Source organism: Pleurodeles waltl, chromosome 4_2, assembly GCF_031143425.1.
Source record: "Pleurodeles waltl isolate 20211129_DDA chromosome 4_2, aPleWal1.hap1.20221129, whole genome shotgun sequence".
Taxonomy (NCBI): domain Eukaryota; kingdom Metazoa; phylum Chordata; class Amphibia; order Caudata; family Salamandridae; genus Pleurodeles; species Pleurodeles waltl.
The window spans coordinates 852,318,015-852,345,922 of record NC_090443.1 but is presented as its reverse complement, the minus strand read 5'-3'; the positions used below and the strand labels follow the sequence as shown (position 1 = coordinate 852,345,922).

The following is a 27,908-nucleotide window of genomic DNA, read 5'->3' as shown; positions in this document are numbered from 1 at the left end:
AAATGGCGTCGCAGCAAAGTGGGCCATAATAGCTACGAAGTCTGCAAAATGGCGGGTATCGAGCTGGTAATGGCTGCAAAAGGCCCCCTTTTTCTCGTGCACCTGGGTTTTATAGACAACAGTTCAAGTCCAGTAGGGTCTTCCATTGGAGGGTTCATAGGTTAGCTTCAAATTGCCCAATCAAAAACGACAGTTCTCAAGATTTTACTTAAGCATACATTATCCTTGGAGATGGGTACGCAAGTTGCAACATTTTATATCAATTAGCTCACTTTCAGAGCTTCCATTGTCCGCACCTGCAAATCGACCTTGGAGTAAAGAGAAAATATGCCAGGCTGGCACGAAACCTTAAGATAAGCATGTGAACGGTCTCAGTGGAAAAGTACAGCTTCAAGCAAAAATACACAATGCGTTTAATGGCACATTGGAAAAATACGAGCATCTAAACCGTGAGACCAGGCCACTAGGCCGAAGCCTCCGCTAAAGTTATGCTAAGCTAGAACATTTCAAACAAGCAAATCATAGCACACGTTTATAATTATGTCGGATTAGTGCAATTCTAATACATCACGTTATATAAAGCACGCTTATAATTGTTGGCAAACTACTCTGAGGGCACATTTTGTCCCCGTACAATCTTTATTAGTTCGGTTAAAGTCACACATGATTATTTCACACTACGTTTACGCGTTAATAAATGTAAAACCTTCATTTTCTGCTTCATCAGGAGTAAAAAGCAAACTAAGGTGTGATAGACAGTCTGCACTGTGAGGTTGCCTGTGAAAGATGATAGGAAGACCAGGTTTTCCTCCCTTTTCCATGACCACAGAGTGAATGAAAAGAGAGCAGACTGGTGGAGGAAAAGTATGTGTGTTCTCTTTCTGGGAAGGGGTGGTTTACTTCCAGATATATGAGTAACTCTGCCGAAGGATCAGGGCCTATGGAGTACAAATGTCTAACAGAAGTTGTAGATGGATGTATTTGTAAACTTTACCTTTGCCCAGGCAATCTCACAGGTGGAGGAGATAAACTATCTGTGCCAGATTTCTCATTTAGAGATTGTGAATGTGAAAGTACATTAGAAGGAGTGGTTTCTCTCTGGGCTTGAATGTGGAATTTTTTTTAGGTGAGACAGATCTCCTCCAGGTATATGAGTGGTAAATTTCCCACCCAACATCATGGGTGTTAGAAATGGGGTCTTTGGTTCGCAGTCAGGTTACCCTCTGTCCAAGCAAAGACCCTCACTCTAGTCAGGGTAAGTCACACACAATCCAAATTATCCTGTGCCCACCCTCTGGTAGCTTGGCACTGAGCAGTCAGGCTTAACTTAGAAGGCAATGTGTAAAGTATTTGTGCAATAAGTCATGCATAACACAGTAGAACACCACAAAAATACACCACACCGTGTTTAGAAAAATATATAATATTTATCTGGTAAGATGAAGGTCAAAACGATTAAGATGCAATAAGTATATTTTGAAATATACCTGTAAAAATTATATAATGTGTCTTTAGTCTCTTAAAAGCAACAAATGTCTCATGCCAGCACAAAGTATCTGGTTTGCGTGCAAAATCTCCGCAAGGAACCAAAGAAGAGGAGAGGTGTGGAAAACAGGGAGGTGTGCGTTGATTTCTCAGGCGGCACACGGCGATACGTCATTCGTTTTTCACGCAGGGAAGGCTTTGCGTCGATTTTCGGCACTCGGACTTGGATCCTCTTTGGGTTGTGGGGTTTTCGGACGCCCTAGGGACGATGCGTCGAAATTCGGCGTTGGCAGGGCAAAGTCCCAGGGGCTGTATTGATCTGGTGGGCGTTGCATGGAAAATTCTAACGCACGGCAGCCACTGCGCCGATTCCTATCAGGGAGTCGGGCTGCGTAGTTCCGGCTCAGCTGTGCTTTGATCCAGTGGACTGTGCGTCAAATTTCCAGTCACTATGCTGGCGCTTAGTTGATCTTCTCCTTGTGTAGTTGGGCTGCATCGTTCCGGTTCGGCGTACAGTGATTTTCTCACCGCAATGCAGGCTGTGCTTCGTTTCTGGCAGGCAGTGCATCGATTTTTGCCGCACCAGGATTTCTTCTTGCAGGAATGAAGTCTTTTTGGTCATGAGACTTCAGGGAACAGGAGGCTAGCTCTATCCAAGCCGTTGGAGAGCACTTCTCAGCACAGCCAGAGAGCAGCAAGGCAGCAGGGCAACAGCAAGGAAGCAGTACTTCTCAGAAAGCAGTCAAGTGAGTTCTTTGGGCAGCCAGGCAGTTCTTCTTGGCAGGATGCAGGTTCTGGATCAGGTTCTTCTCCACGAAGTGTCTGTGACAAGAGTGTCTGGTCAAGAAGTGTCTGAGTTGGTAGTGTCAGAGACCCTGCTTTAATACCCAAATGTGCCTTTGAAGTGGGGGAGACTTCAAAGAGTGGCTTAGAAGTGCACAAGGTCCCCTTTCAGTTCCATCCTGTCTGCTAGGGTCCCAGTAGGGTGTATGGCAGTCCTTTGTGTGAGGGCAGGCTATTGTCCTTTGACATGTAAGTGGCAAGCCCTCCCACCCTTCCAGCCCAGGAAGACCCATTCAATATGCAGATATGTGCAAGTGTGACTGAGCATCCTGTGTTTGGAGTGTGTCTGAGTGAATGCACAAGGGAGCTGTCTACTAAACCTAGCCAGACGTGGATTGGAAGGAACAGAAGGATTTAAGTGTAGAGAAATGCTCACTTTCTAAAAGTAGCATTTCTAAAATAGTTATATAAAATCCATCTTCACCATTAAGCAGGATTTTGTATCACCATTCTGTCCATACTAAATATGACCTGGCTACTCCTTTCAGATCAGGATCTACCACTCAAACAGTATAAGGGTAGCCCTAATGTTAGTCTATGAAAGGAGCAAGCCTCACAGCAGTGCAAAACAAATTTAGGAGTTTTACACTACCAGGACATGTAAACTACACAGGTATATGTCCTGCCTTTTGCCTACACAGCACCGGCCCTAGGGGTGACATATGTAGAAAAAGGGGAGTTTTAGGTTTGGCAAGTACTTTCAAATGCCAAGTCGAATTGGCAGTGAAACTGCACACACAGGCCGTGCAATGGCAGACCTGGGACATGGTTAAGGGACTACTTAAGTGGGTGGCACAAGCAGTGCTGTAGGCCCACTAGTAGCATTTAATCTACAGGCCCTGGGCATATATAGTGCACTGTAGTAGGGACTTATAAGTACATTAAATAAGCCAATTGGGTATGATCCAATGTCATCATGTTTTAAGGGAAAGAGCATATGTAGTTTGGCACTGGTTAGCAGTGGTAAAGTCCTAAAAACAGCAAAAACAATGTCCAAAAAGTGGAGGGAGGCAGGCAAAATGTCAGGGGTGACCACTCTAAGGCTGTCAGGTCTAACAATGGGTAAGTCTAACAGTAAGGGCAGGTTAGACATGGCTTAGAAGCTTATCCCCTTCTCACCCCCCCCTAGACCCCACCACCCCAAAAAGAGCATCACCAGTACACAAACACTTGTTAAAGGTCAACATGCATACCCGTTTATGGTTGAGAAAATGGCCCAAGCTCACAAAGAAATATAAGAAATTGCAATTTCTTGTGATAATGCATGATTGAATGGAAGAAGCGACCTCAATGAGCAGAGAAAGAGGAGCTCAATAAATGGGAACAGCAAAAGGCTAAAACCCAAAGGGAGCACAGAAAATGGACAGGTGTACAAGGTGGTGAGTGGCATGAAAAGATATGCACTGCACAAGCAGAAAAAGTGCTGTAAGTGGTGCAAGAATGTTGTGGAAGAGACTGAATTGTACCCCTCTTATGTGGTGCCTTCAGTTCCTGAGGGACCAGAGGAAGAGGAAGATTTCCGTTTTGAACAAGTGTTGAAAGTTGGGCCACCATCTGTATCAAAAAGGGTGCCGGAGACCCAACCCGAGGAGAAGAGGCCATTCGAATATTATGCTAAATACTCAAAGAGGAGGCTAGGGTGTGAAGGGTTAAGTGGCGATGAAATGTTCAGTTGGTAGTTCATGCCAGTAGTCGAATGAAAGAGGCACATCAACAACTGTTTTATAATAGCTGGGAAGTAGGAAGTGGAGTTAGGCACAAAGAAATTACATCAGACAAACATGTTGAATTTGAGAGGGGAGGAAGTGAAAAAAACGGAAATTGGTGACGTTGCAGCATTGATTTGGGGATCTTTTGTAAAAGATAATAAAGTGGGTGGACGTGAAGGTTTTGAAAGAGTGAAGTAAGGAGTTGCAAAGAAAGAAAGTGGCGGGGTTGATGATGATCTTCCAGAAATACATTTACTTGAATGGACAGTGGACTACCCATTGAGAGAATTCCGAGATCAGTACACATTCATGTACCTTGGACCAGGTATGATCTGTGATCATTTACTAAGGACTTTCCAAATTTACATGAAACAAACTGAGAAACAGTACAGGTAGTAGAAAAATTAACTAAGTTGTCAAAAACATTGTGGACTGATTTGGATGCATTGTTTTTTATCGCAATGCCTAAAGATTTGTAGGTCAGTGGTAAAGTGTATGAAATGGATGGAGGCAGAACTTCATTGTGTAGGTCTGAAATTCAAACCTTTGTCAGTAGTGATAGCTCTGAGCGACCTCTGACCTGTTTTAGGTCCTGAGCTCGCCCCCCACGTCCGCAGCACCAACCTGCTGTCTCCTGCCTCTGACCCCCGCTGCTGCTAGCGTGTTCGGGGCTTCACTTGACCCGTGTGCCGTTTTTCCGCCGTCCTGTAAGTGTTTTTCTATTTTCAGCGCCTTGCCTCTTGCGCTTCTGCCCCCGCCGTGCCCCTTCTGATTGTGCCACTTTTCGCCGCCCTGTTGTGCGTTTTTACGGTTTTTCAAGCGCCTCGCCTCCTGCGCTTCTGCCCCCGTTGTGCCCCTCTGATTGCTGTTTCCCCGATTGTATACTGTGCCATTAGTGTATTTCTCTGATTGTTTTCATATTGTGACTGTATTTTGCTCGACTTTTTGTGCCTTCGTGTTTTCGCCCCTTGTGCGCTCCCCTTGCTCTCCGCTCCCTGCCACTGCCTCCCTGCGGCCCCGCCCCCCTCGCGCCCCCATACGCCGCTCCCTCCCGCCTCCCAGCTGCTCCTCCCTCCCCCCTCCCTTCTTAATGGCTGGCGCTGCGCGTCGCGAGTGAGCGACCTCTGACCTGTTTTAGGTCCTGAGCTCGCCCCCCACGTCCGCAGCACCAACCTGCTGTCTCCTGCCTCTGACCCCCGCCCACGCTGCTGCTAGTGTGTTCGAGGCTTCACTTGACCCGTGTGCTGTTTTTCCGCCGTCCTGTAAGTGTTTTTCTATTTTCAGCGCCTTGCCTCTTGCGCTTCTGCCCCCGCCGTGCCCCTTCTGATTGTGCCACTTTTCGCCGCCCTGTAGTGCGTTTTCACTGTTTTTCAAGCGCCTCACCTCTTGCGCTTCTGCCCCCGTTGTGCCCCTCTGATTGCTGTTTCCCCGATTGTATACTGTGCCATTAGTGTATTTCTCTGATTGTTTTCATATTGTGACTGTATTTTGCTCGACTTTTTGTGCCTTCGTGTTTTCGCCCCTTGTGCGCTCCCCCTTGCTCTCCGCTCCCTGCCGCTGCCTCCCTGCGGCCCCGCCCCCATTCACCGCTCCCTCCCGCCTCCCGCCTGCTCCTCCCTCCCCCTTCCCCCCTCCCCCCTCCCCTCCTAATGGCTGGCGCTGCGCGTCCGCGCCGCTGGCGCGCCAGAGGCGCGCCAGACGCAAGCCCGTCTGCGCCCGTCCGCACCTGGACCACACCCAGCGCCACCCCCCCTGGTCCTCACGTCCCCCGCAACTCCTGCCTCCGATACTCGGCCCACGAACTCCTCGCCCTCAACCCTGGCCCCTCCACAGAGTGCTTCCTGGCCACCCCGAAGCACACCAAAGGACCTTTTTCCTGCCGCACCTGAAACTTCTCCCGCAACAGAACAACGAAGCCAGCAACAACCAACACAAACCACCTGCACTGCATCCTCCTCAACACACGCTCCGCACGAAAACACGCCATCGAGCTCTGGGACTTGCTCGACACCACCGCCCCAGACGTGGCCTTCCTGACCGAAACCTGGTGGAACGACTCTTCGGCCCCTGACATCGCCATCGCCATACCTGACGGATACAAGATCACCAGAAGAGATTGCACCAACGGAATCGGCGGAGGGATAGCCATCGCCCACAAATCTACCCTCAAGATCCACACCCACACGGACGACACCCTCAAGACAGCTGAACACCTCCACTTCCAGATTCACATGGACCCCAACACTACCCTCAGAGGAACCCTCATATACCGCCCTCCAGGACCAAGAGCCCCCTTCAGCGACACCGTCTCCGACCTCGCAAGCACCCACGCCCTCGCCTCTCCAGACTACATCCTCCTGGGAGATCTAAACTTCCACCTGGAAAACAACAACGACGCCAACACCGCATCACTGACCACCAACCTCCTCAACCTCGGACTCCGTCAACTGGTCAACACCCCCACCCACATCGCCGGACACACGCTTGACCCACTCTTCACCTCAAGCAACCACATCTCTTTCAGCCACACCTCCGAACTCCACTGGACCGACCATCACTGCGTCCACTTCACCTTCAAGAAAAACACCGAACACCACCGCATCCCTCTACCACCTCACCACCGCTGGGGAAAAGTAACCGAAGACCAACTAACCCGCACACTCGCCAAATACCCACCACCCGAACCCACCGACCCGAGCACCGCCGCCATCAACCTCCATCAATGGGTCCTCAACTGCACCAACACCTTAGCCCCACTCAAGAAACCCACCGCCAACCAAGAAAAGAAAAAACTAGCCTGGTTCACAGACGAACTGACCACCTCCAAACGCACCTGCCAGAAACTCAAGAAGAAATGGATCCTCGAGCGCACACCCGACAACCTTGCTACCCTCAAGGACGCCAACCGTGAACACCACCAACGGATCCGACTCGCCAAGCGCGCCCACTTCACAGAACGCCTCAACAACAACGCCCACGACTGCAAAGAACTCTTCTGCATCGTGAAGGAACTCTCCAACGCCAACGTCAACGACGTCCCTCCCTCCCAGAAACTCTGCGACGATCTCTCCACCTTCTTCCACCAGAAAATCGCAGCCATCCACGACAGCTTCAACACCGCACCTCTGCCAGACCCCACCCCCGACGACTCCTCCCACGCCTGCCGCCTCACCACCTGAACCCAAGTAGACGCCGCCGAAACCCTAACAACCATGAATTCCATCCACTCAGGCTCTCCCACGGACCCGTGCCCACATCACGTATTCAACAAAGCCGACGCTACCATCGCCCCCAAACTCCGCAAGATCATCAACCTCTCCTTCAACACCGCCACCTTCCCGGACAGCTGGAAGCACGCAGAAATCCAACTCCTCCTCAAGAAACCCAAGGCTGACCCCAACGATCTCAAAAACATCCGACTGATCTCTCTCCTCCCTTATCCAGCGAAGGTCATCGAGAAGATCGTCAACGCACAGCTCGCCCACTTCCTAGAAGACAACTCCATCCTAGACCCCTCACAATCTGGATTCAGACGAAACCACAGCACTGAGACCGCACTCCTCGCCGCCACAGATGACATCAGACAACAAATGGACAACGGCGAAACCTCAGCCCTCATCCTCCTCGACCTATCAGCCGCTTTCGACACAGTCTGCCACCGCACCCTGCTAACCCGTCTCCACGAAGCCGGCATCCAAGACAAAGCCCTCAACTGGATCTCATCCTTCCTCTCCGACAGAACCCAGAGTCCCCGACTCTCACCCTTCCGCTCCAAAGCCACCAACCTCATCTGCGGCGTCCCCCAAGGCTCCTCTCTTAGCCCAACGTTGTTCAACGTCTACATGGCCCCCCTCGCACAACTGGCCCGTCATCACAACCTCAGCATCATCTCCTACGCCGACGACACCCAGCTCGTCCTCTCCCTGACCAAAGATCCGCTCACCGCCAAAACCAACCTCCACGAAGGACTAAAATCCATTGCCGAGTGGATGAGCAACAGCCGCCTGAAGCTCAACTCCGACAAGACGGAAGTCCTCATCCTCGGGCGCACCCCCTCGGCCTGGAACGACTCCTGGTGGCCCACCGCCCTCGGACTCCCACCCACCCCAGCACGAAACCTCGGCTTCGTCCTCGACTCTGCTCTCACCATGTCCAAACAGATCAACGCCGTCTCCTCTTCTTGTTTCAACACCCTCCGCATGCTCCGCAGGATCTTCAAGTGGATTCCAACAGGAACCAGGAAGACGGTGACTCAAGCCCTCGTCAGTAGCAGACTTGACTACGGCAACGCACTCTACACAGGCATCCCAACGAAAGACGTCAAACGACTCCAACGCATCCAGAACGCATCTGCCCGCCTGATCCTCGACATACCCCGCCGATGTCACATCTCCCCCCACCTGAAGGACCTCCACTGGCTCCCTGTGGATAAAAGGATCACCTTCAAACTCCTCACCCACGCACACAAGGCACTACACAACACCGGACCCACCTACCTGAACACCAGACTCAACTTCTACGTCCCCACACGTCAACTCCGCTCTGCCAACCTCGCCCACGCCATCGTCCCCCGAATCCAGTGCAAGACCTCTGGCGGCAGATCCTTCTCCTTCCTCGCCGCCAAGACCTGGAACTCTCTCCCCACCTCACTACGCCAGACCCAGGACCTCCTCACCTTCAGGAGACTCCTCAAGACATGGCTCTTCGAACGCTAGCAGAGCATCCCCCCCCAGCGCCTCGAAACCCTGTCGGGTACATAGCGCGCTTTATAAATTCACTGATTGATTGATTGCTAAGTACCAGAGGAGGTGATCCAACATTTGAAATAAAGGGTGCCACCACAATGTGTAGATTGGAAATTAACATATTTTGATGTAATTTCCTCAGATGTTTGCCTTCATTAGCCGAATTGTTTGCTTAATCAGTTTTTGTTGGCACACTGGTCCTAGTTTGTCTGGGTGCAAAAAAAGGCTAGTGTAGGGAAGCAAGAAAGTCCATAAACTTGTTGTTGGCGGGGGTGAGGGGGTCTCCAGAAGTTTTACACTTCAAAGCTGGCACCTAGCATAAAAATATGACCCTCAGATCCACTCATCAGTTTACTTATCAACCTGCAGAATGACTCCTAGAGAATTGTCCTACCCCCTGTGTCCTGCTGTATACTTCAGAGGACTGCCCTGCTGCACCAAGAGGAATGCCATTCTGCCTGAAGTATGTCTTGTGCCCTCAGAAAACTGCCCTGCAGCTTTCTGCTTTCCTGATTGAACCCAAGACCTTCAGAATGACTCCAAGAGCTAATTGTCAGGCATCCTGATCAGAGCCTGAGGTAGAGAAAAAGCAACAATAATCTTGAACCCGCACCTGGACCCAGTCTGAGTGAGTCCTAACATCCCCCATCAAGTGGTGCCCCTCAAGTCCTGGACTCTTGAAAGTGGTGCTAAAAGTGCTGAGGTTTTTTGGCAAACAGCTTGCTGGAGCTCCAGGAGCTGATGTCATCCAGCTGAATAAACTTTGTTCTCAAATAACGATCCTGCTTATGAATTTCATTTACATGTGTGTGTTACACATGTATATCTTGGCATACATGTTTGCCCATGCTTTTTTGCTGTAATTTTTTGCTGCAACAATATAGAGTACCATCAGGTAATGGTTAGTAGTACCCTATTTTTTATATAAATAAAAAGAGAGCACTATGTAAATGAATTAGTAAATTCAAATTATGGCATTTCTTCAACCTGCTGATTTAACGTCCTATTTGCTGGAAGCTCATGCATGCCTATAAGTGGCACCATGTGGCTCCTTGTGACTTCATTCCACCCCAGGAGTGATGGAGGTAAGTCACTTATAAGCGTCACCCATGTGCTGAGGTCAGTTTCTTTCTTTCTGCACCCTTCACTGCAGATCCAGACCTCCGCTCCAAGCTTTCTCGGCTTTCTGCAATGTCAAAAAATACCAGAGGGAATAATGTGCAATGGAATAAGAAAGATAACAGATTGACAAGACTACACTACTCCGACACATGCCTTCTATTGATCAGGATGCTTGCAGGATATAATGGATATTCTAGCAATATCTCTATGTAACTTTTTTGTAATTTGATGTGGAACATATCATTGCTAAAACCTCACGCTTCTCTGCTATGAACATTTGTAGGAAATTAACAATAGCTTCTACTCGAAATCTGTAGCACTTATGGATGACATTCATTTAAGCATGTGCAACGCAGTGCAGTCTGGGATTTCTTCCTGTTCCTGTTCTGCCACATAAAACTCCTATGATGTGTAATAAGCACCAGTCTTAGAAATGTTCATTGAAATGTTTAAGAAATAGATCACACTTTGTTTTTTATCAACACAACTTTCTGAATATTCTCTGTATTCCCAAAGTCTATCAGTACAAATGGATAGGAAGCAGTAGGTGCAGGCAAGATAATGTGAGATCCATATAGTGAGGTCCTGTTTGCAGCAACTCTGCATCATGATTGTCTAGAATAGATGTATTGGGGCCACGATGGAAGTTGTACCCAGATATCCAAGATGGCCACCTCTCTCCAGAATAATCAATAGTTCATGGCCGGTTACGAAGTCTAGTTCATTTTCAGAATACTGCTGGCGTAGCACATTCTCCATACGGGGTGCAGCCGCAGTCCAGACAACCCAGACACCATAGTGACCGCCAGCCTTTACTTTTTAATGAAAGAATTCTTAATAAAAAATGGATTTGAAGTGTCGTTCCCCATGTTCAACCTACATTTCCTGCCCCTTCTTCACAGTTACCACAGCGATAATAACAATGAGAATGTCCAGCAAAAGCTGTAAAGAAGCACATGAATATTCAATCAAAACTATGTTTACATTCACGCTGTAAGAATAACCATACCCACAACAGAAATGCAACAAGATGCAGTGTAAAACGAGGGCCCCTGGCAATAAACTCCATAGTTAGCAATCACTAAAAGATCAAGAACATCGACACATATTTGTAAAGAAAAACACAACACAATTGCGATTACTAAACGTTTCACCAGTGTAAGGAAGGATCACAAAGGTGTGCTGGTTGAGATAGCTAACTGGTCACCATTACTTACATAGAGGAGTGCAGCCCTCTCACCAAAATTGAGCTACATTTGAGTACAACTTTACTATTCATGATCCTAACATTCACCAACCCCTGAAAACAAGCCGACAAATAGAAACAGACAATATTGTGCATTAGTAACCAGCAAACAAAGGAATTGATTCTCAAAGTCTGGGAAAGAATGATGCTGTAGATGAGGCTGAACACCACTTTATAATTTGGTATTGTGGTCCCTTAAACTAGGGTCACATTATGGCAGCCCTTATGGATTCCAGTCAACATCTTTTCACTGGGCCCTGAGCCACAACAATGGGTGAAAGCCCAAAGGCAGATATGGCTTGCTCTGATCATTGTCAATCCTGCTACCTCATAAGCTAAACGGGTGAATACATCTGATAAAAAGCAAGGTAACCAAAGAAGAGAATACCCAGAAGAGGTGCACCATGGGAGGGATTGCCAAGCAGGTGCCAATGAGTTCACCTGCACTGGTAGCAATTGTTTCTTGGCACAGGCATCCAGTCTCGAAGATGAGGTAGAGTGCATCAAGACATTAATTTCGCATATTTGTACCCCATGGGATGGCTGGGGGCTTCAACTCAAAGTCTGCAGCACCTGGAGCAGAACAGCACTTCTGAAATGCAGTAGGGCTTTGAGGCTTATTACTAGCCAGAAGGGAATGCACATGACTCGGAAGCACTTTTTGGGAGTAACAAAACCAGCAGGTCTAGGTCTAAAACATCATACAGTATGCTAGGCAGAAACTGCAGCTACATATCGATGTCATGAAAGGTGGGTGGCAGTCCACTACGGCAGCTTTTGTAATATGTTAACATTTATAATTTAGCAACTTAGGTTGGACCAAAGTTTCCATCCTGAGAGAATCTTTTGGGAAGAGAACCGAAGCGAATCTACCTTTTCTGAATGGTCACCCCATATCCATATTTTCATCTTTTTCTGCACTCTGTATTTCCTGGGCTGAAGGACTCTGTGCACTTTACGACTGCTAAACAGTAGCAAAGTGCCTGTACCCCCCCCCCCCTAAAACATGTGCTATACATTGGAACTCCCTATGTGGCCTATTTAACTTCCACACAAGTTCTTTGTAAATGAGGGCTAAAGTGCAAAATAGCATAGAATAACAAGTTACTTGTCTTCAGTAACAAATTATCTGGTAGAGACATATTCTAGTTGCAAATTCCTTACCTTAGAATCTCCCCCAGACATCACTCTGGATCTGGAAATTTTTCTTAAACAGTATCCCTGCGTGCCGTCTGTCGACTGTGCATCCATCGTCTGTGTCGTGTTTGCTGGATAGGACGTTGTGGGTTCCAAACAGACACCAGCCTGGGGCGCTGACATCAGTTTCTTTTCACGACTTTCCATGCCAGAAGCGCAGAGCCATGAATAACACTGACCCTGGTGCGTCAGAACTAGGGCCCTGAAGGGGAAGTCCTTGTTCCTAGAAATCAGTTTTCAGAGCAGGGAGGATGGGTGGGTCAGTAAGGAATCTGCAACTAGAATATGTCTCTACCAGATAATTCATTTCTGAAGGTAAGTAACTTGTTCATCTGATAGAGACTTCTAATTGAGGATCCTTTACCTTACAATAGATACCCAAGCAATACCATTCCTAGAGGTGGGTCTGCCAAACAAGATCACATTAGGAAGTCCTGCAGGACTGAAGGGCAAAGTGCCCATCTCTTTGGACCAGACTGTTCAGGCAGTAGTGTTTGCTGAACATGTGTAATGATGTCCACGTTACTGCCTGGCAGACGCCCAGGACTGGAACTCCGCATGATAACGCAGTGGTTGCAGCTGTCGCTCTGTTGGAGTGAGCACACAAACTCTCCTGGGGTGGATTCTAAGCCGATGCATAGCAAATTTTAATGCATAGAAGAGCCCATTTGGAGATGGTCCTTTTCTGCACTGCCAAACCTTTTGTCACAGCCACATAACCCAAAAAGAGTTGATCATCCACAAGAAACTCTTTGGTACGATCACAATAGAATGCCAATGCTCTTTTTGGGTCCAGGTGGTGGAATCTCTCCTCTTCCTTAGAAGGATGGGGGGGCATGTAAAAACTAGGCAAGGTGATGGATTGGCCTACATGAAAGGGCAAGAACACTTTTGGTAACAATGAAGCCCTGGTATGAAGCACCACCTTGTCAAAATGGATGGAAATTAAGGGTGGCTTTGCTGAAAGAGCCTGCAGCTCACTGTCCCTGTGGGCAGAAGTGATGACTACAAGGAAGGAAGTTTTAAAGTAAGAAGCCTAAGTGGACAGTTATGAAGTGGCATGAAAGAAGCACACATCAAAAAAGTAAGAACCTGGTTCAAATACCATTGGAGCATTTTGACCATTAAAGGAGGAAACATATGGGTAACACCCATCAGGAATCTAACAACAATAGGATAATTAAATAAGGAGGTTTGGTCAGGTAATTTCAGGGAAGCAGAGACAGCAGACAAGTAACACTTTAGATTGCCCAAAGCAGAGCCCTGCTGGGCTAGAGAAAGAACAAGCAAGAGGACCTCTCACAGTGGAGCAGAGAGTACGTCAGACTTGTCTGTGCACCATGCCACAAATTTGCTCCAAAAACAGATGTATACCATTTTGATGGAGGGATGCCTGGCTGCCAAGATAACGTTACAGACTTCGGGAGGAAGGTCAAAAGCTGTCAACTGACACCGCTCAATCTCCATGCAAGAAGGCAGAGACTGGACAGGTATGAGTGGAGAACCATCCCCTGCTGCTACAACAGAAGTTCCTCCTGAAGAGGAAGTTTGATTGGAGGATTAATGGCCATGCTCAAGAGCTTAGGATACCAGACTCTTGGTGCCCAGTCCAGTGCCACAAAAATTACTTGGGGTTTGTTATTCTGGACAGAAGTGGTATCGGCTGAAAGGCAGAAATGAGCCCAGAGTTCCACTCAAGACTAAAACAGTCATCAAGCTATTTCTGCCTTGGAAACTCCAACACGCAAAACAGCAGAGATTGAGCGTTCTCCAAGGAGGCGAAGAGATCTAACCAAGGCTCTCCCCACTGCTGAAACAGACCTTGTGCCACCTCCGGATGGAGACACCATTCGTGATCAACCAGGCATTGACGGCTGAGGTTGTCCACTCTGGCATTCAGAGAACCTGCCAGATGTTGAACCGCCAGGGATATGCCTTGATGTTCTAGCCATGTCCAAAACTGTAAAACTTAAACTGTAAACTTTGCACTTGTATAGCGCACTACTCACCCGTTCGTGTCTCAAGGTGCTGTACACATACCACTGTGGAACCCCTCCGGGCTTTTCCCTGTGAGGTGCCCACTCCTGGACAGCCCCAGGGTGAAGCTAAGCATCCAAGTGCTGTGAGGGCCGTTGTGGAGATTAAGCAAGCTATTGCCCAGAGTTACACATTGGGACCCATTAATTAGATTAGGCACTGAGGCAAGAATTATCTGGTCCAAGGGAATTGAGCCCAAGACCGGCCGAGGTGGGAATTGAACCCTGGTCCCGGACCAGATCTCTGCATCAGGGTCTGCCACTCTAACCATTGTGCCACACTTGTCCAGAGGTTCAGAGGTACAGAACCTCCTGTCAAAGGGTCCAACACCCCACCCTGCCCTGCTTGTTGCATTACCACATGTCGGTGGTGTCGTCCGTGAATACATTCAACGCCTTCCCTTTGAGAGAGGTAAGAAATGCTTTCAATGCTAGCCTGATTGCCCTGAGCTCTAAAAGATTGATATGGAGCCCGGAGACCAGACGATTCTGATCTCTGCCCCTCCCATGTGGACACCCCAACCCAGGAATTGTGCATCCGTCACTACTGTCAAATCTGTTTGGGGAAGGGAGAAGGATCTGCCTCCGAAACAATCGCAGTTTAAAAGCCACCACTGCAGATCTTGCACTGTTCTGTCTGAGATCTGGCCCAAGTCGGAGAGACTCCCCTGATGCTGTGCCTATTGGAACTTCAGGTCCCACTGCAAAGCCTGCAGATGACACCTGGCATGATTTACTAGCAGGATGCAGGAGGCCGCCAGACCCAGCAGCCTCAGAGTCATTCTCACCGAAATACAGGATAGAGGCTGAAACATCGGTTGCATAGCCTGAAAATCCTGGACTCACTGCTCGTGAGGATAAGCCTGAAACTGCATGGTGTGCAGAACAGCTTCGATGATGTCTGAGAGGGAGTCAGGTGTGACTTCGGCACGTTTATAATGAACCCCAGCAAATGCAAGAGGTTCACCTTAGTCTGGAGGCGGGAGACAACAGCCTGGGATGAGCCTGCCTTCAACAGTCAGTCGTCGAGGTAGGGGAAGACTAAAATCCCTGACCTGCGCAGATGAGCTGTGACCACTACCACCCGAAGGAAGCTAGTAAGGCCAAAGGGGAGCACAGTAACCTGAAAATGGTTGCGTTCTACTGTGAAACACATGTAACGTCTGTGGGTAGGCAGGACGGGAATAATTAAATACGCGTCCTGCAAGTCCAACAATACCTTTCAGTCCCCTGGGTCTAGGGCAGATAGGACTTGAGCCAGAGTGAGCATTTTGAACTTTTCTTTCCTGAGGAGGAAAGTGAGGGCCCAGGTCTAGGATAGGGCAGAGGCCTTTATCCTTTTTTGGCACCAGAATGTAGCAATCTAATGACCTATTTCTGGCACAGGGACCCTTCTCTATAGCTCCCTTTGCCAAGAGAGCCATAACCTCCTCACAGAGAAATGCCATGTGATCCTCCATCATCCGATTGTAGGATGGTGGCATAAATGGAGGGGAAGTCTTGAAAGGGGGGGGGGGAGTAAACCCCTCTGACCATTGGCAAAACCCACCTGTCTGACATGATGGATTGCCAGTGGGGCAGGTGAGGGTGAATCCTGCCTCCAACTAGTCCCTGATGGGGAAGTGTCAAACTAGGAAGATTTGGAGGCTGCAGCAAGCGGGTGGTGGACTGGGCAGACCGTTGACTCCCTGATCCACAAGGATATTGGATCCCATGTCCCCAGCCATGCAAAGGCTGGCCAGCATGCACAGCACGCTGGGTGGAGGGAAAAGTATGAGGTTTGATGCCCCTTTCGTGGCTAGACTGAGGGGGGCGAGGAGCAGCTGCGAGGCCAAGGACCGGGCCACAGCCCGGGACTCCTTAAAGCACCAGAGCGCAGAGTCTTTGTCTCCAAATAGACAGATGCCTTCAAAGGGTATCAAATCAAATCAAATCATAAATATTTATAAAGTGCGCTACTCACCCGTGCGGGTCTCACCCGTGCGGGTCTCAAGGCGCTAGGGGGAAGGGGTTACTGCTGCTCGAAGAGCCAGGTCTTGAGTAGTCTCCGGAAAACGGAGTGGTCCTGACGATGGTGGGGAGGGAGTTCCATGTCTTGGCCGCCAGGTAGGAGAAGGACCTCCCACCCGCCGTGGTGCGGCGGATGCGAGGGACGGCGGCGAGAGCGAGGTTGGAGGAGCGAAGAGGATGGGTGGGTGTGTAGAAGCTGAGGCGGCGGTTGAGGTATTCGGGTCCCTTGTTGTGGAGGGCTTTGTGTGCGTGGGTGAGGAGACGGAAGGTGATTCTTTTGTTGACGGGAAGCCAGTGCAGGTGTCTCAGGTGGGCGGAGATGTGGCTGTTGCGGGGTACGTTGAGGATGAGGCGGGCGGAGGCGTTTTGAATTTGTTGCAGACGTTTCTGGAGTTTAGCGGTGGTTCCTGCGTATAGGGTGTTGCTGTAGTCCAGGCAGCTTGTGACAAGGGCGTGGGTCACGGTCTTTCTGGTGTCGGCGGGGATCCAACGGAAGATCTTTCGGAGCATGCGGAGGGTGAGGAAGCAGGAGGATGATACGGCGTTGACTTGTTTGGTTATGGTGAGAAGTGGGTCAAAGATGAAACCGAGGTTGCGTGCGTGGTCTGAGGGGGTCGGTGCGGTGCCAAGGGCCGTGGGCCACCAGGAGTCGTCCCAGGCTGTCGGGGTGTTTCCGAGGATGAGGACTTCCGTTTTGTCTGAATTCAGTTTCAGACGGCTGAGTTTCATCCAATCTGCGACGTCTTTCATTCCATCTTGCAGGTTGGTCTTGGCGCTGGTGGGGTCCTTGGTGAGGGAAAGTATCAGTTGAGTGTCGTCGGCGTAGGAGGTGATGATGATGCTGTGTTTGTGTACGATGTCGGTGAGGGGGCTCATGTAGACATTGAAGAGTGTCGGGCTGAGCGAGGAGCCTTGTGGGACGCCGCAGATGATCTCGGTGGGGTCTGAGCGAAAAGGTGGGAGGTAGACTCTTTGGGAGCCGTTGGAGACGAAGGAGGTGATCCAGTCCAGGGCCTGTCCTTGGATCCCGGTGGAGCGGAGGCGGGTTATTAGGGTGCAGTGACAGACGGTGTCGAAGGCAGCCGAGAGGTCGAGGAGGATGAGGGCGAATGTTTCTCCGTTGTCCATCAGGGTTCTGATGTCGTCTGTGACTGAGATGAGGGCGGTTTCTGTGCTGTGATTGGCTCGGAATCCGGACTGAGAGGGGTCGAGTAGGCTGTTGTCTTCAAGGAAGTTGGTAAGTTGCTTGTTGACTGCCTTCTCTATGACTTTGGCAGGGAATGGGAGGAGCGAGATGGGGCGGAAGTTCTTCAGGTCGCTTGGGTCCGCCGTAGGTTTTTTCAGTAGGGTGTTGACTTCAGCGTGTTTCCAGCTCTCGGGGAAGGTGGCAGACGAAAACGAGCTGTTGATGATGGTCTGGAGATGCGGGGCGATGATGTCGTTGGCTCTGTTGAAGATGAAGTGTGGGCAGGGGTCCGAGGGGGCACCGGAGTGGATGGAGTTCATGGTGGCTTTGGTCTCTTCCGTGTTGATGTGAGTCCAGGCGTTGAGGGTGATGGCTGGGGTTGTAGGTTCTGTGGTGGTTGGCTTGGTCTGGTGTCCGAAGCGGTTGTGTAGGTCGGTGATCTTACGATGGAAGAAGGTGGCGAGGAAGTTGCAGAGGTCTTGAGAAGGCGTGATGGCGTTGGCGTTAGGGTTGGAGAGCTCTTTGACGATGTTGAAGAGTTCTCTGCTGTTGTGGCTGTTTTTGTCCAGTCTGTCTGTGAAGAAATTTCTTTTGGCGGCACAGATCAGTTGGTGGTGTTCGCGGGTAGCGTTCTTGAGGGCAGTCATGTTATCTGCGGTGTGGTCCTTGCGCCGGGCTTTCTCGAGGGTGCGGCAGGTTTTCTTTGATTCCCTAAGGGTGTCTGTGAACCAGAGAGGTTTTTTGGTGTTGGTCGGTCTTGGGAGGCGTCTGAGGGGAGCGAGGTTGTCTGCGCAGTTGGTGATCCAATTCGTGAGGCTGAGGGCTGCGTCGTTGGGGTCGGAGAAGGTGGGTTGGTTGTTGTTGAGAGTAGAGAGAAGCTGTTCCTCAGGGATTTTGTTTCACTGTCGACGTGGGATGGGTTGTGTGCGGAGATGGCGAGTCTCGCGTCGGAAGGTGAAGTGGACACATCTGTGGTCGGTCCATGTATAGCTGAAGAGTGGCTGAAGGATACGTGGTTGCTGGCGGAGAAGATGGGGTCTAGCGTGTGTCCGGCGATGTGGGTGGGGGTGTTCACCAGTTGCTTGAGGCCGAGGTTGGCGAGGTTGTTGAGCAGGGCGGTGGTGTTGGGGTCGTTGTTCTGTTCCAGGTGGAAGTTGAGGTCACCGAGGAGGATGTAGTCCGGCGAGGCAAGGGCGTGCGGGGAGATGAAGTCAGTGATGGAGTCGCTGAAGAGGGCGCGTGGTCCAGGGGGTCGGTAGATGAGAGTTCCTCTGAGTGTGGTCCTGGGGTCGGTGTGGATCTGGAAGTGCAGGTGTTCGGCGACGAGGGGGGTGTCTTCGGTGGAGGTGGTGACGTTGATGGAGTCCTTGAAGACGATGGCGATTCCTCCCCCTACTTGGTTGGTGCGGTCTCTCCTTGAAATCTTGTAGCCGTCGGGGATGGCTATGGCGATGTCGGGGGCCGAGGAGGCGTTCATCCAGGTCTTAGTGATGAAGGCGACGTCCGGTGGAGTCCAGGAGGTCCCATAGTTCAACGGCGTGCTTGTGGACGGAGCGTGCATTGATCAGGATGCATTTGAGGTGGTTGTTGGCGCGTGGGCTGGCGGGCGTGGTGTTTTTGCGGTGGAAGGTGAGTTTGCAGGTGTGACATACGAAGGGTCCGTGGGTGCGTTTCGGGTTGGCTTGGAAGCAGGTGCTGGAGCGCCCCGGGTTGAGGGCGTGGAGGGTGACGGGGTCGTAGCGGTGCTGCGGGGTTTGGGAGTGCTGGTGGCCAGGGGTCGTGGCGCTGGGCGTGGTCCAGGCGCGGACGGGCGCAGATGGGCTTGCCTTTGGTGCGCCAGCAGCGCGGCCACGCAGTGGCCGCCATAAGAGGGAGGAGGGGTCAGCTGGGGGCGGGAGTGGGGTGATGAATGGGAGCAGGGGGGCGGGGCGGGGCGAGCAGGTGGTGGCGGCGGGAAAGCGGAGGGTGGGGGGGGTCAGGTAGAGGGGAGAAAAGATAGGGGAGGGGGGGGGTTAAAGGTATGTCCAAAAGCACAACTTGGACATCCCTCAAAAAGCCAGACGTCCTCAACCAAGCGTGGTGCCTCAAGGCCACGGTCGATGCAACCAATCTACCTGGTAAGTCAATCGTATCCAGCCCACATCACATTGTGAACATTGCTGCATCCCTCCCGTCAGCAACAGCTTGAGCGAGAATGGCCTAGGGGTCCTTGGGTATCTGTGGCAGTACCTGCACAACCGTGTCCCATAAAGTATTGGTGTAACAGCCCAAAAGAATTGCAGTGTTCATGGACAGCAAAGCCAGACTGGAGAAAGAAAACATCCTCTTCCCAAGCTGATCCATTCTTCTGGATTCCCTATCCAGAGGTGCAGATGGGAATGCACCTGGGGATTCAGAGGCCTGGCCAACCAAGCTCTCAGGGGTAGGATGTTGTATCTGGAATGCCGGGACATTAGGCACTGGCCTATGGCAGTGGGCGACTGTTATATTAACAGGAGTCCCTGTGCTGGGTTTGGACTAAGTACCCGGCAGAACATCGATGAGGGCCTCATTAAAAGGCAAAAGGGGTTCTGAAGAAGAAGTCCCAGGCTGAAGCACCTCCATCAGTAGGTTAGTTCAGACGGCCCAGGATCTAGAAACAGACCCCTGAGTGCCCACCAAAGCTGCCAGCACAGAACCCGAGGGCACCCCTATGGGGCCCAAAGGCTCTGTGGCAGGGTCAGGCTGCCCAAAGATGAGGCGGATGATCTCGTAGAATTCACACAAAAGGACAGATGTGACTCAGACCTCTGGAAACTCAGGGAGACATGGAGACAACCCAGAAGTAGGCTTAGAGGATGTGGCATATAGCAACGATGCTCCTTTTTCCACGTCGTGTCATCTGACCGACGGGGTGAAGCCGAAAAAAGCTTGCTCTTCGCTGACTTCTTGTGTTTGTCTGAACGTCCCAAGGACTAAGAGTGCAATGACGAAGAATGTGGGCTCCGCGAGCGGTCTCAAGACCTTCCTCTCAACCAGGAGTGATGTGGAGCCGAGCACCGGGCTACAAGTCGTTTTAAAGGACTGCTCTCTCAAAGCCTTTGGATTCAGGGCCTGGCACTCAGAGCACAACTTTGTGTCATGGTCACGCTCGAAACATGAGACACGCGACGTGTGGACCAGAATGTCAAAAAGCTTCAACAAAAGTCAAAAGGTCTCGTCAAAAAGTGACTGCAGGGTTAGCTCTTTTTCTGATGTGCGCGTAGGGTGGCGCGGAAAGAAAAGAAGTGACGTCATCACACCGGGGACACCTATATAGGACCCACAACGTCATATCTGGTGAACCCGATGACGGACACAGAGTCGAATGACGCCACCAAACAGCGAGCAAGGGTACTGCTCGAGAAAGATCTCCAGATCCAGACTGACACCTGGGGAAATTCTAAGGTAAGGAATCTAAAACTAGAGGTCCCCAAGTGTGGGCTGCAGTACTTATTTACACCACCCGCATACATGAAAAAATGTGTCTGCCAGGAGCACGTCTGCTCTGGTTGGGCTGCAGTTTAAACACACTGCAGTGAAACGGTGCAGGGAAATATGGCTTCATCAAAGAGGATAAAGCTATTTAATAAATTCATATGTCATTCCTGAAGAGCCGCTGTAAGCCCCCAAATCCGGGTGGTAATACATAAAATGGGGCACAGTACCTGCTATGGTTAGTGTGCCCTCACAGTGAAATAATAGCCAAAAGCCATTTCACTGTGTAGGTCTTGCTAGGCTTGTCCCTCAAGTAAACTAGAATGGGATTAGAGTCTCAATTCCCTTTCTCCCCCTAATAAAATGCTAGAATTATGCTTCAAATGTACTTCCTACTCAGTTTTTTAAATCTGTAGTAATGGGGAAATCAGATTTTTGATAGCTCAAGCACAAAAATAACTTTATAAAAATGCTCTTTAGTCTGCCTCAGCCAGAAATGTCTTGAAGCCAGAGCTGCTGAATAATTACACCTTCAGAGCTAAAAAACACATTCTTGACTAGGAGACCTATTAAGTGTCACAGAGAGAACAGTGACCTGCCTTTGAGCCTAGGAAGGACCAATGGGTGTTAACTGCTGACCACGTAGTAGGTATTAGCATATGGGATTAGACGGAAATAGTTGGCAGAACAAAAAGCTACCTCATCTGACATGGGGATGCTACGTATGGCTTCACCTGTTTCTTCCCAGGATGCACCTAGACATTGAGGCTACAGTCACGGTAGGTGGAAAAATCAGTTTTGGCCCTGTCAGGTATAGGAACAGCTTAGGTCAACAGGGGAGCAGTTTAGGAGCTGAAAAGCGGCCTGTCTGGTAGCATCTAGGCTTTGCTTTCTTGACACAGAGGCTCCTGAGTAATTTTACATTAGGGCAAAGTGGAAGGTGTGCAAAAGAAAGCGAAGGCTGTGAGAAAATAGTTTGGATTTATGGCAGAATTTCTCAAATCACTGGCTAGTGTGCATGATATACCTGGCACCACTACTTCCTCAATACATTCCTGGACCTTGGAAGATGCCATCTGATAAAGGCAGCCATGCTGAAAAAGACTCCTGGCTTCTGCTGTAAGGTCAGGACTCAGGCGAGGACTCTTTACAGGCACCCAAGAACTGGGACTGCTCTCCAAAGGTCTGTCTTCCTGCTTCAGGGGCACAAACAGCAGAAGGACTCCAGATCATTGTAGTGCTCATCTGACCACTGAGGACTGGACAGAGCCAGAGACCAGAGGCCTGGTACCTATGAACCTGCCCTGAGAAACTGGGGGCTGCATAATTGATCAGAAGGAACATTCCAAGAACTTTAAAAAAGTTGAGACTTCGTGATTGATTACATCTTTTGACAACTAGGATAAGGTGGTCAGGAGGTTGCCCCGAAGGAAATTCAGGGTTGTCACACTTTTTGTTAAGATGAAAACTGGTTCAGCAGGACAGTATGGCACCCTATAGCTTCCACCATTGCTCTCCTGGAAGATTTTGACTTTAAAAAACGTGACTAAGTCCTAAGGTTAAACCTTTGACCAAGGAAGGGAAGCAAATCCATTTGACTGATGAAGCACCCTCAAAATTCGAGTCTGCCCCACACAAAGCTTTTGGAACAAAAAAAGGAAAAGCAGTGGGAGCACTAAGATGACTTACTGGACGTCAAGGGACCATCACCAGCCACACACTGGGCCCTGTTTCCACTGGGAGATTTGGAATTCCATTAAAAAAAAAAAAAAAAGACGGACTCCGAAGGTAAAAGCTTTGACTAGGTCACCCCTCTTGGTGTATCAGATCCCACTCCAATATGGTCAGCCTGAAACTGTACCTAGGTCCCATTCAGCTGTAAAAAATGACTTTGGATTGAGCTTTAGTTTTTCTAGCTGCCTTTTGGCCCAACATTTAGAAATTCCTGCCTTCAGATCCCCTTATGGTATTTGGATGACCTTGGTGTCTTTTTGTTAATTACATTTGTCTCTCTCTTTCTAGATTAATTTGGGAATTTTGTTGTGTTTTTAACTTTAAAATTTTGCTTGTACGTAGCTTGTACTTCTCTGGAGACTTGTTGTTGCTTGTTTCAAAGCTACTAGTGCTTGACTTTTTGCTGCTTGTGAACAGAGATTCTCTCACAACTGTATTTTGAAAAGCAGAATAAGCATATTGGGTTGGTAGGGAGAACCCCTCCCATTTTGGATGGGAAGCCATTTTCTTTTCCCAGGCTGTACTGGAGCTGTCACTCTCCATTTTCAAATGGATAGTGACCCCCTCCAATAGCTGGTGGTGGATGAAAGCCTATTTTATGCAGATAACCTTATAAAGCAGAGAAGAGAGTAAAGAAAGTGGGGTGGCTTGGTCTTCACTGTCCTCTATGGGCAGCATCCTCTCTCTGTCTTGCAACCATCGTTTTTAACAGCTAAGAGGAACCCTACTAACAAGTTTACCTCTAATGGGCACAAACCATTTACCAGATGCACATGTTCCTATGTTTGTATTTAATACTATATTTAAGCCACTGGACTTAATTTACACTGGTGAAGGAAGGCCAGAAATTAGCTTCTTGTATCCAGCTATTGAACCCCATAAAATGCAGAAAACAAGGCATATGCATATTTTATTTATGTTTTATAGTTCTTTAGCATGAGACTGCCTCTGAGAGTATCCTTAAGCTGTAACCGGAGATCAAAAATGAGTGCCTCTAGCTCAGCGAGAATAAAAATAAAGGTTGACTTCTTTTCCTAAAGACAAAATAGTCCTTTGCTTCGCAAAGGTCAGGAAGGCAAGGTGTTCCAAATGTTAGCTACTTAATAGGATTAGGCTCAACTCTTCTGTTGTTACTTTTTATCTGGTGATCAAGAGAAGATGAACCGCAAAAAGTATGAGCAAGAACTATGTTAGAAGCTGTTGTGTAAAGGAAGGGATTGAATCAAGGGGGGGACGGGAGGGGTATATAAAGTCCCTGAGACCACAAGGAGGTGATGCCAGTGGAAGGTCCGCCCATCTCCGGATGTTAGGATGGGTCTCAGGATTATGAAAACCAGAAATATTTTCCAAAAAACAAAAAGACACAGGATCTAAATGTCTAAAGGAAAACTGGCGGTGACTGTACACCTGCATAAGCAGCCGAGCTTTCGTTTTTATGCATACCTAAGACATGAGATGAATGCCAAGACCACAAATTATTGCCATGGCAAACCTCTGAGGCCCCTCTTTCACACAACACTAGAATTATGTACTGTTGAAATACTGCTCGCAAAGCGTCTCATGGAACTGCAATATCTGCTACTGAATTCATCTCTCACTGGGAGATAGTGGAAATTAATTCACATTTTAGGCTGGAATGCCTAATAAATTGCTCTCCATATTTAGATCTAAGGCACCAATGGTAAACAAAAATCAACTCTCAGTTTCACAAATGCACTAAGGGTTATCTCAAATGCATTAGGTATGATACAATAATCTACACATTTAAGAAGAAGATGATGCATGAGGAAGGACTTATGTAATATGCAAAATGTCAGAGGGGCACGGTAGATAAGATGTGGTCCACATTCTATGGGCCTCTCTAGGCTGGAAACATGCATGTGGAAAATTCAAGAGAGTTTTGTAAGAAACTTTAAGAAGATTATGCAAAACCACGATTTATTGCAAAGGCATGGACTATCTGATGAGAGCCAAGTACGAATGTAGGAAACAGACAAGGTAGCCTGAAAGGAATGAATGATTTGTAGAATGGCTGGTGCATAAAGCACAATTATTGTTAATGTGGGGCCTGTTTATATATGCTCTTCTTCTAAATGGACACTCAAGTAACAGGTTTGCATATAAAATGGCACCGACTCACTGTATTGTTCTGGGGAAAACGCCTGAGAGAATTTATGGGACGGATACAGAATTACCCTTATTATTAATGCCACTAAGCTCTTCTTATAGTGTATTTCTTCTTTTAGTTTGGAGGCTATTTTAATATATAGTAATGTTATCAAGAACAAATAGGATAAAAATGATGATAATCTGCTCAAATACGAACTTGTCTCAGGAGTTTATTTGGCAGTATTAAAGATCATAAGAAAAATACACTTATGAGTCAAGTGTTTACAGTGAATTGATTGATCATTGTTAAGAGCATTTATGTTCCTGAGATCCTTTTTAAGAAAATGTGTTATTATTGCACATTAATATATAAACATTAGAGTAACAGTAATTGTGTGACTTGGTGTACATCTGCAATGTGAATTAAGGTTCTTTAAAACATGTCTTAAAATAAACCTTAAAGAAATAAAACTCATAAAACAGAAAATAATTTATGTTGAAACGCTGAAGGTCAACTTCACCCCTTAAGAATTCCCACATAGAGGAACTGTAATTGTTGTTAAGAATTAAATCATATTTTAATTTAGCTACAACTTTAATGACGTACTTTGGTATTTTACAAAACAGCCTGTTTCCATTCTATAAACATATATCATAACTTTTTCAAGTTTAAGCAGGCTGGAGCAGTTGCTGAAATAAGTCTGCACTTAAGGGACATTTCATGAAGGGCTAATTTACAAAGGACGTGACTCTTACAAGTATATAGAAATAGATTCCCATTTGCTTATGCCCAAATTTTCTGCAATGTCTTGGAAATCACAGAAAATCTTAGGCGTACTCCAGGCAATTTGCTTATCCACAACAGAAGTTTTAGACTTGTTTGTGAATTCCAGTTCACTTGCACATGAAAACAATTTTCCATGTAGACAATGGCTAATTTTTCAAGTGTTTCCTCCATTGGGCAACATAAATTTTGCCCAAATATAAGTTCGTCCCTAACAGCTTCTTCAATTTTGGAGATGTTCGCTTAACAATTATAATCTGGAAGGGATATACCCCAGCCCTTTGCAGGCATACATATAGCACCACATCCAGAGAGGCAACGTGCCTAGCAGAGTGTGAGGTTCCCACAGACTGTGACTGCTCCTTTACTTTTGGAGGCTTTGCCACCATTGATGGCTTACAATATCTTCGGTGGACCATACAAATGTACTATTGTAGTGAGCAAATATATTTGCAAGTTCACACTTGCTGAAATAAAAATGTGTCCTTTAACTTGTCGATGAAGGTACTGGCTTTCATTAGATGAAGTAATATATCTGCTGATATGGTAAAAAGAAGTAGAATTTAAATGCACAATAATGATCTGCAGTCAAGCATTTCCCAAAAACATAAAATAAAAATGTCTGCCCACAGATCAGATATACTATAACAGTCAACCACTTTCCCGGACTGCACATTCAAATACATCACTGAGCAGAGATATGGATAGACTATCTGCCCAGTAATAGTTAATGAGAAAACTGAAAAACCTATCGGTATTCTTGGCTGCCTAGCTGTCCCAGGTGAGTGAAATTTGGTTTAGAATAATTCTGTGAACTTTCGAAAACAAATATGCAAAATTCAAAATCAGCACTTAGGCTGTATTTTAGTGGTAAGAGTGCTCGTGTGCCCATTTTTGATGCAAGCATTCATTTAATGCAAAAAAATAAAAACAAATTCCATGAACGTCCATCGCTGGCATACAAGTCATTCACGTTGTTCCAGTGCTAAAAGTTTGATACAGACAGACCATAATTACACCAGGCAGAGTAATGGTGTAGTTTTGTATAACAAGCATACTGCAAAATTATTGAAAGAAAGTGACATTATAGAAGATGACACAGTGTGAGTAATCAAGATCCAGAAACTTGTGACACGTTCTAGCCAGCCAGTTACTGATTGGCACTTAGGATGCTTGGATTATTGTGCCTCTTCTTGCAATGTTGAAGTCAAACCACATTTTCGAGAATGCAAAATATTTCAGGCAAAAAAAAAAAAGCAAGACTTAATGAAGATCCCATGCATGATCTGAGGGAACTTGGCAGGTATGCTGCATTTTGCAGCTCATTTCCCATCTTGGAAAATTAGAATATTACTAATTTAAAAGGGAGCTGTAAATGCCTTTCAACGGTGGAAAATAAAGTTAACACAATAAGTCTATGATAGATGACCCAGTTAGAAAAAAAAGATACTGAAAGAAAAATTAGCTATTCAATATTTTCACAATTTATAGACCAGTATGTTTTCTGCTACACAGAAAATGCACTGGAATATGCAAGAAGGACGAAAACTATAACTGCAAAACCAGGAAGACCCCTCGATTTTGCCATGTAATCAGGTGTTGCTGAAACATTTATATAGAAAGAAAATTTAAATGGCCTCCGTAGTGTTATTGCAAAAGCATGTCACTTCACATATGTCTATCACACTCACCTTTGTTGTAGTCCACTTGAGATAACGATGATAAAAAGACTCTAAAATCCACCACTGGAGGCCTCTCAGGTTTTCTTGGTGGAGGGCCAAGCAGTTCAACAGGTGGAAGAGGTCTAATTCGTGGGAAAATTGTTTCATGGTCTTTAGAGATGCTTTTGCGTTCTAGAAAATTAAAAACATTAGTTTCGGCTGATGTAGTAAGCAATCAAGTTCAAGGTAGTTAGCTAACAGTTCACACAAATTCTTACCAATACAGTTTAAGATATAATTCACCAAGAGATGTACATTACATGAAACCAGGCAGAAGCAACAAAACAAATGTACAAAGCAGTTGATATTAAACTGGTAATGCTGTAATAAATAGCCAGACGACTGCTCGTTATTAACTTGGTTACAAAACAGTTTTAATATTTCCTTTGCACTGTAGAAGCAAATCTTCTATAGAAAGGATGGAAATGTGTTTATTTATTTTTTCTTAAACAAATAAAGCCTAGCCCTAAGATTGCAGTTGTATAGAACACATTGGTATAAGGCCATAGTAAAACACAACTGACC

General features: G+C 47.7%; 1 protein-coding gene across 5 annotated transcripts in view; it reads right to left on the bottom strand.

The window, feature by feature from the left end:
* The window catches only part of FYB2 (FYN binding protein 2), a 408,342-nt gene that overhangs the window by 267,417 nt on the left and 113,017 nt on the right, over window positions 1-27,908 (bottom strand). For all 5 annotated transcript variants that reach the window (XM_069232598.1, XM_069232597.1, XM_069232596.1 and 2 more), the window contains exon 3: window positions 27,354-27,515. In XM_069232598.1, coding sequence (XP_069088699.1) covers window positions 27,354-27,515 — 162 coding nt within the window. The remainder of the gene's footprint in view (window positions 1-27,353; window positions 27,516-27,908) is intronic.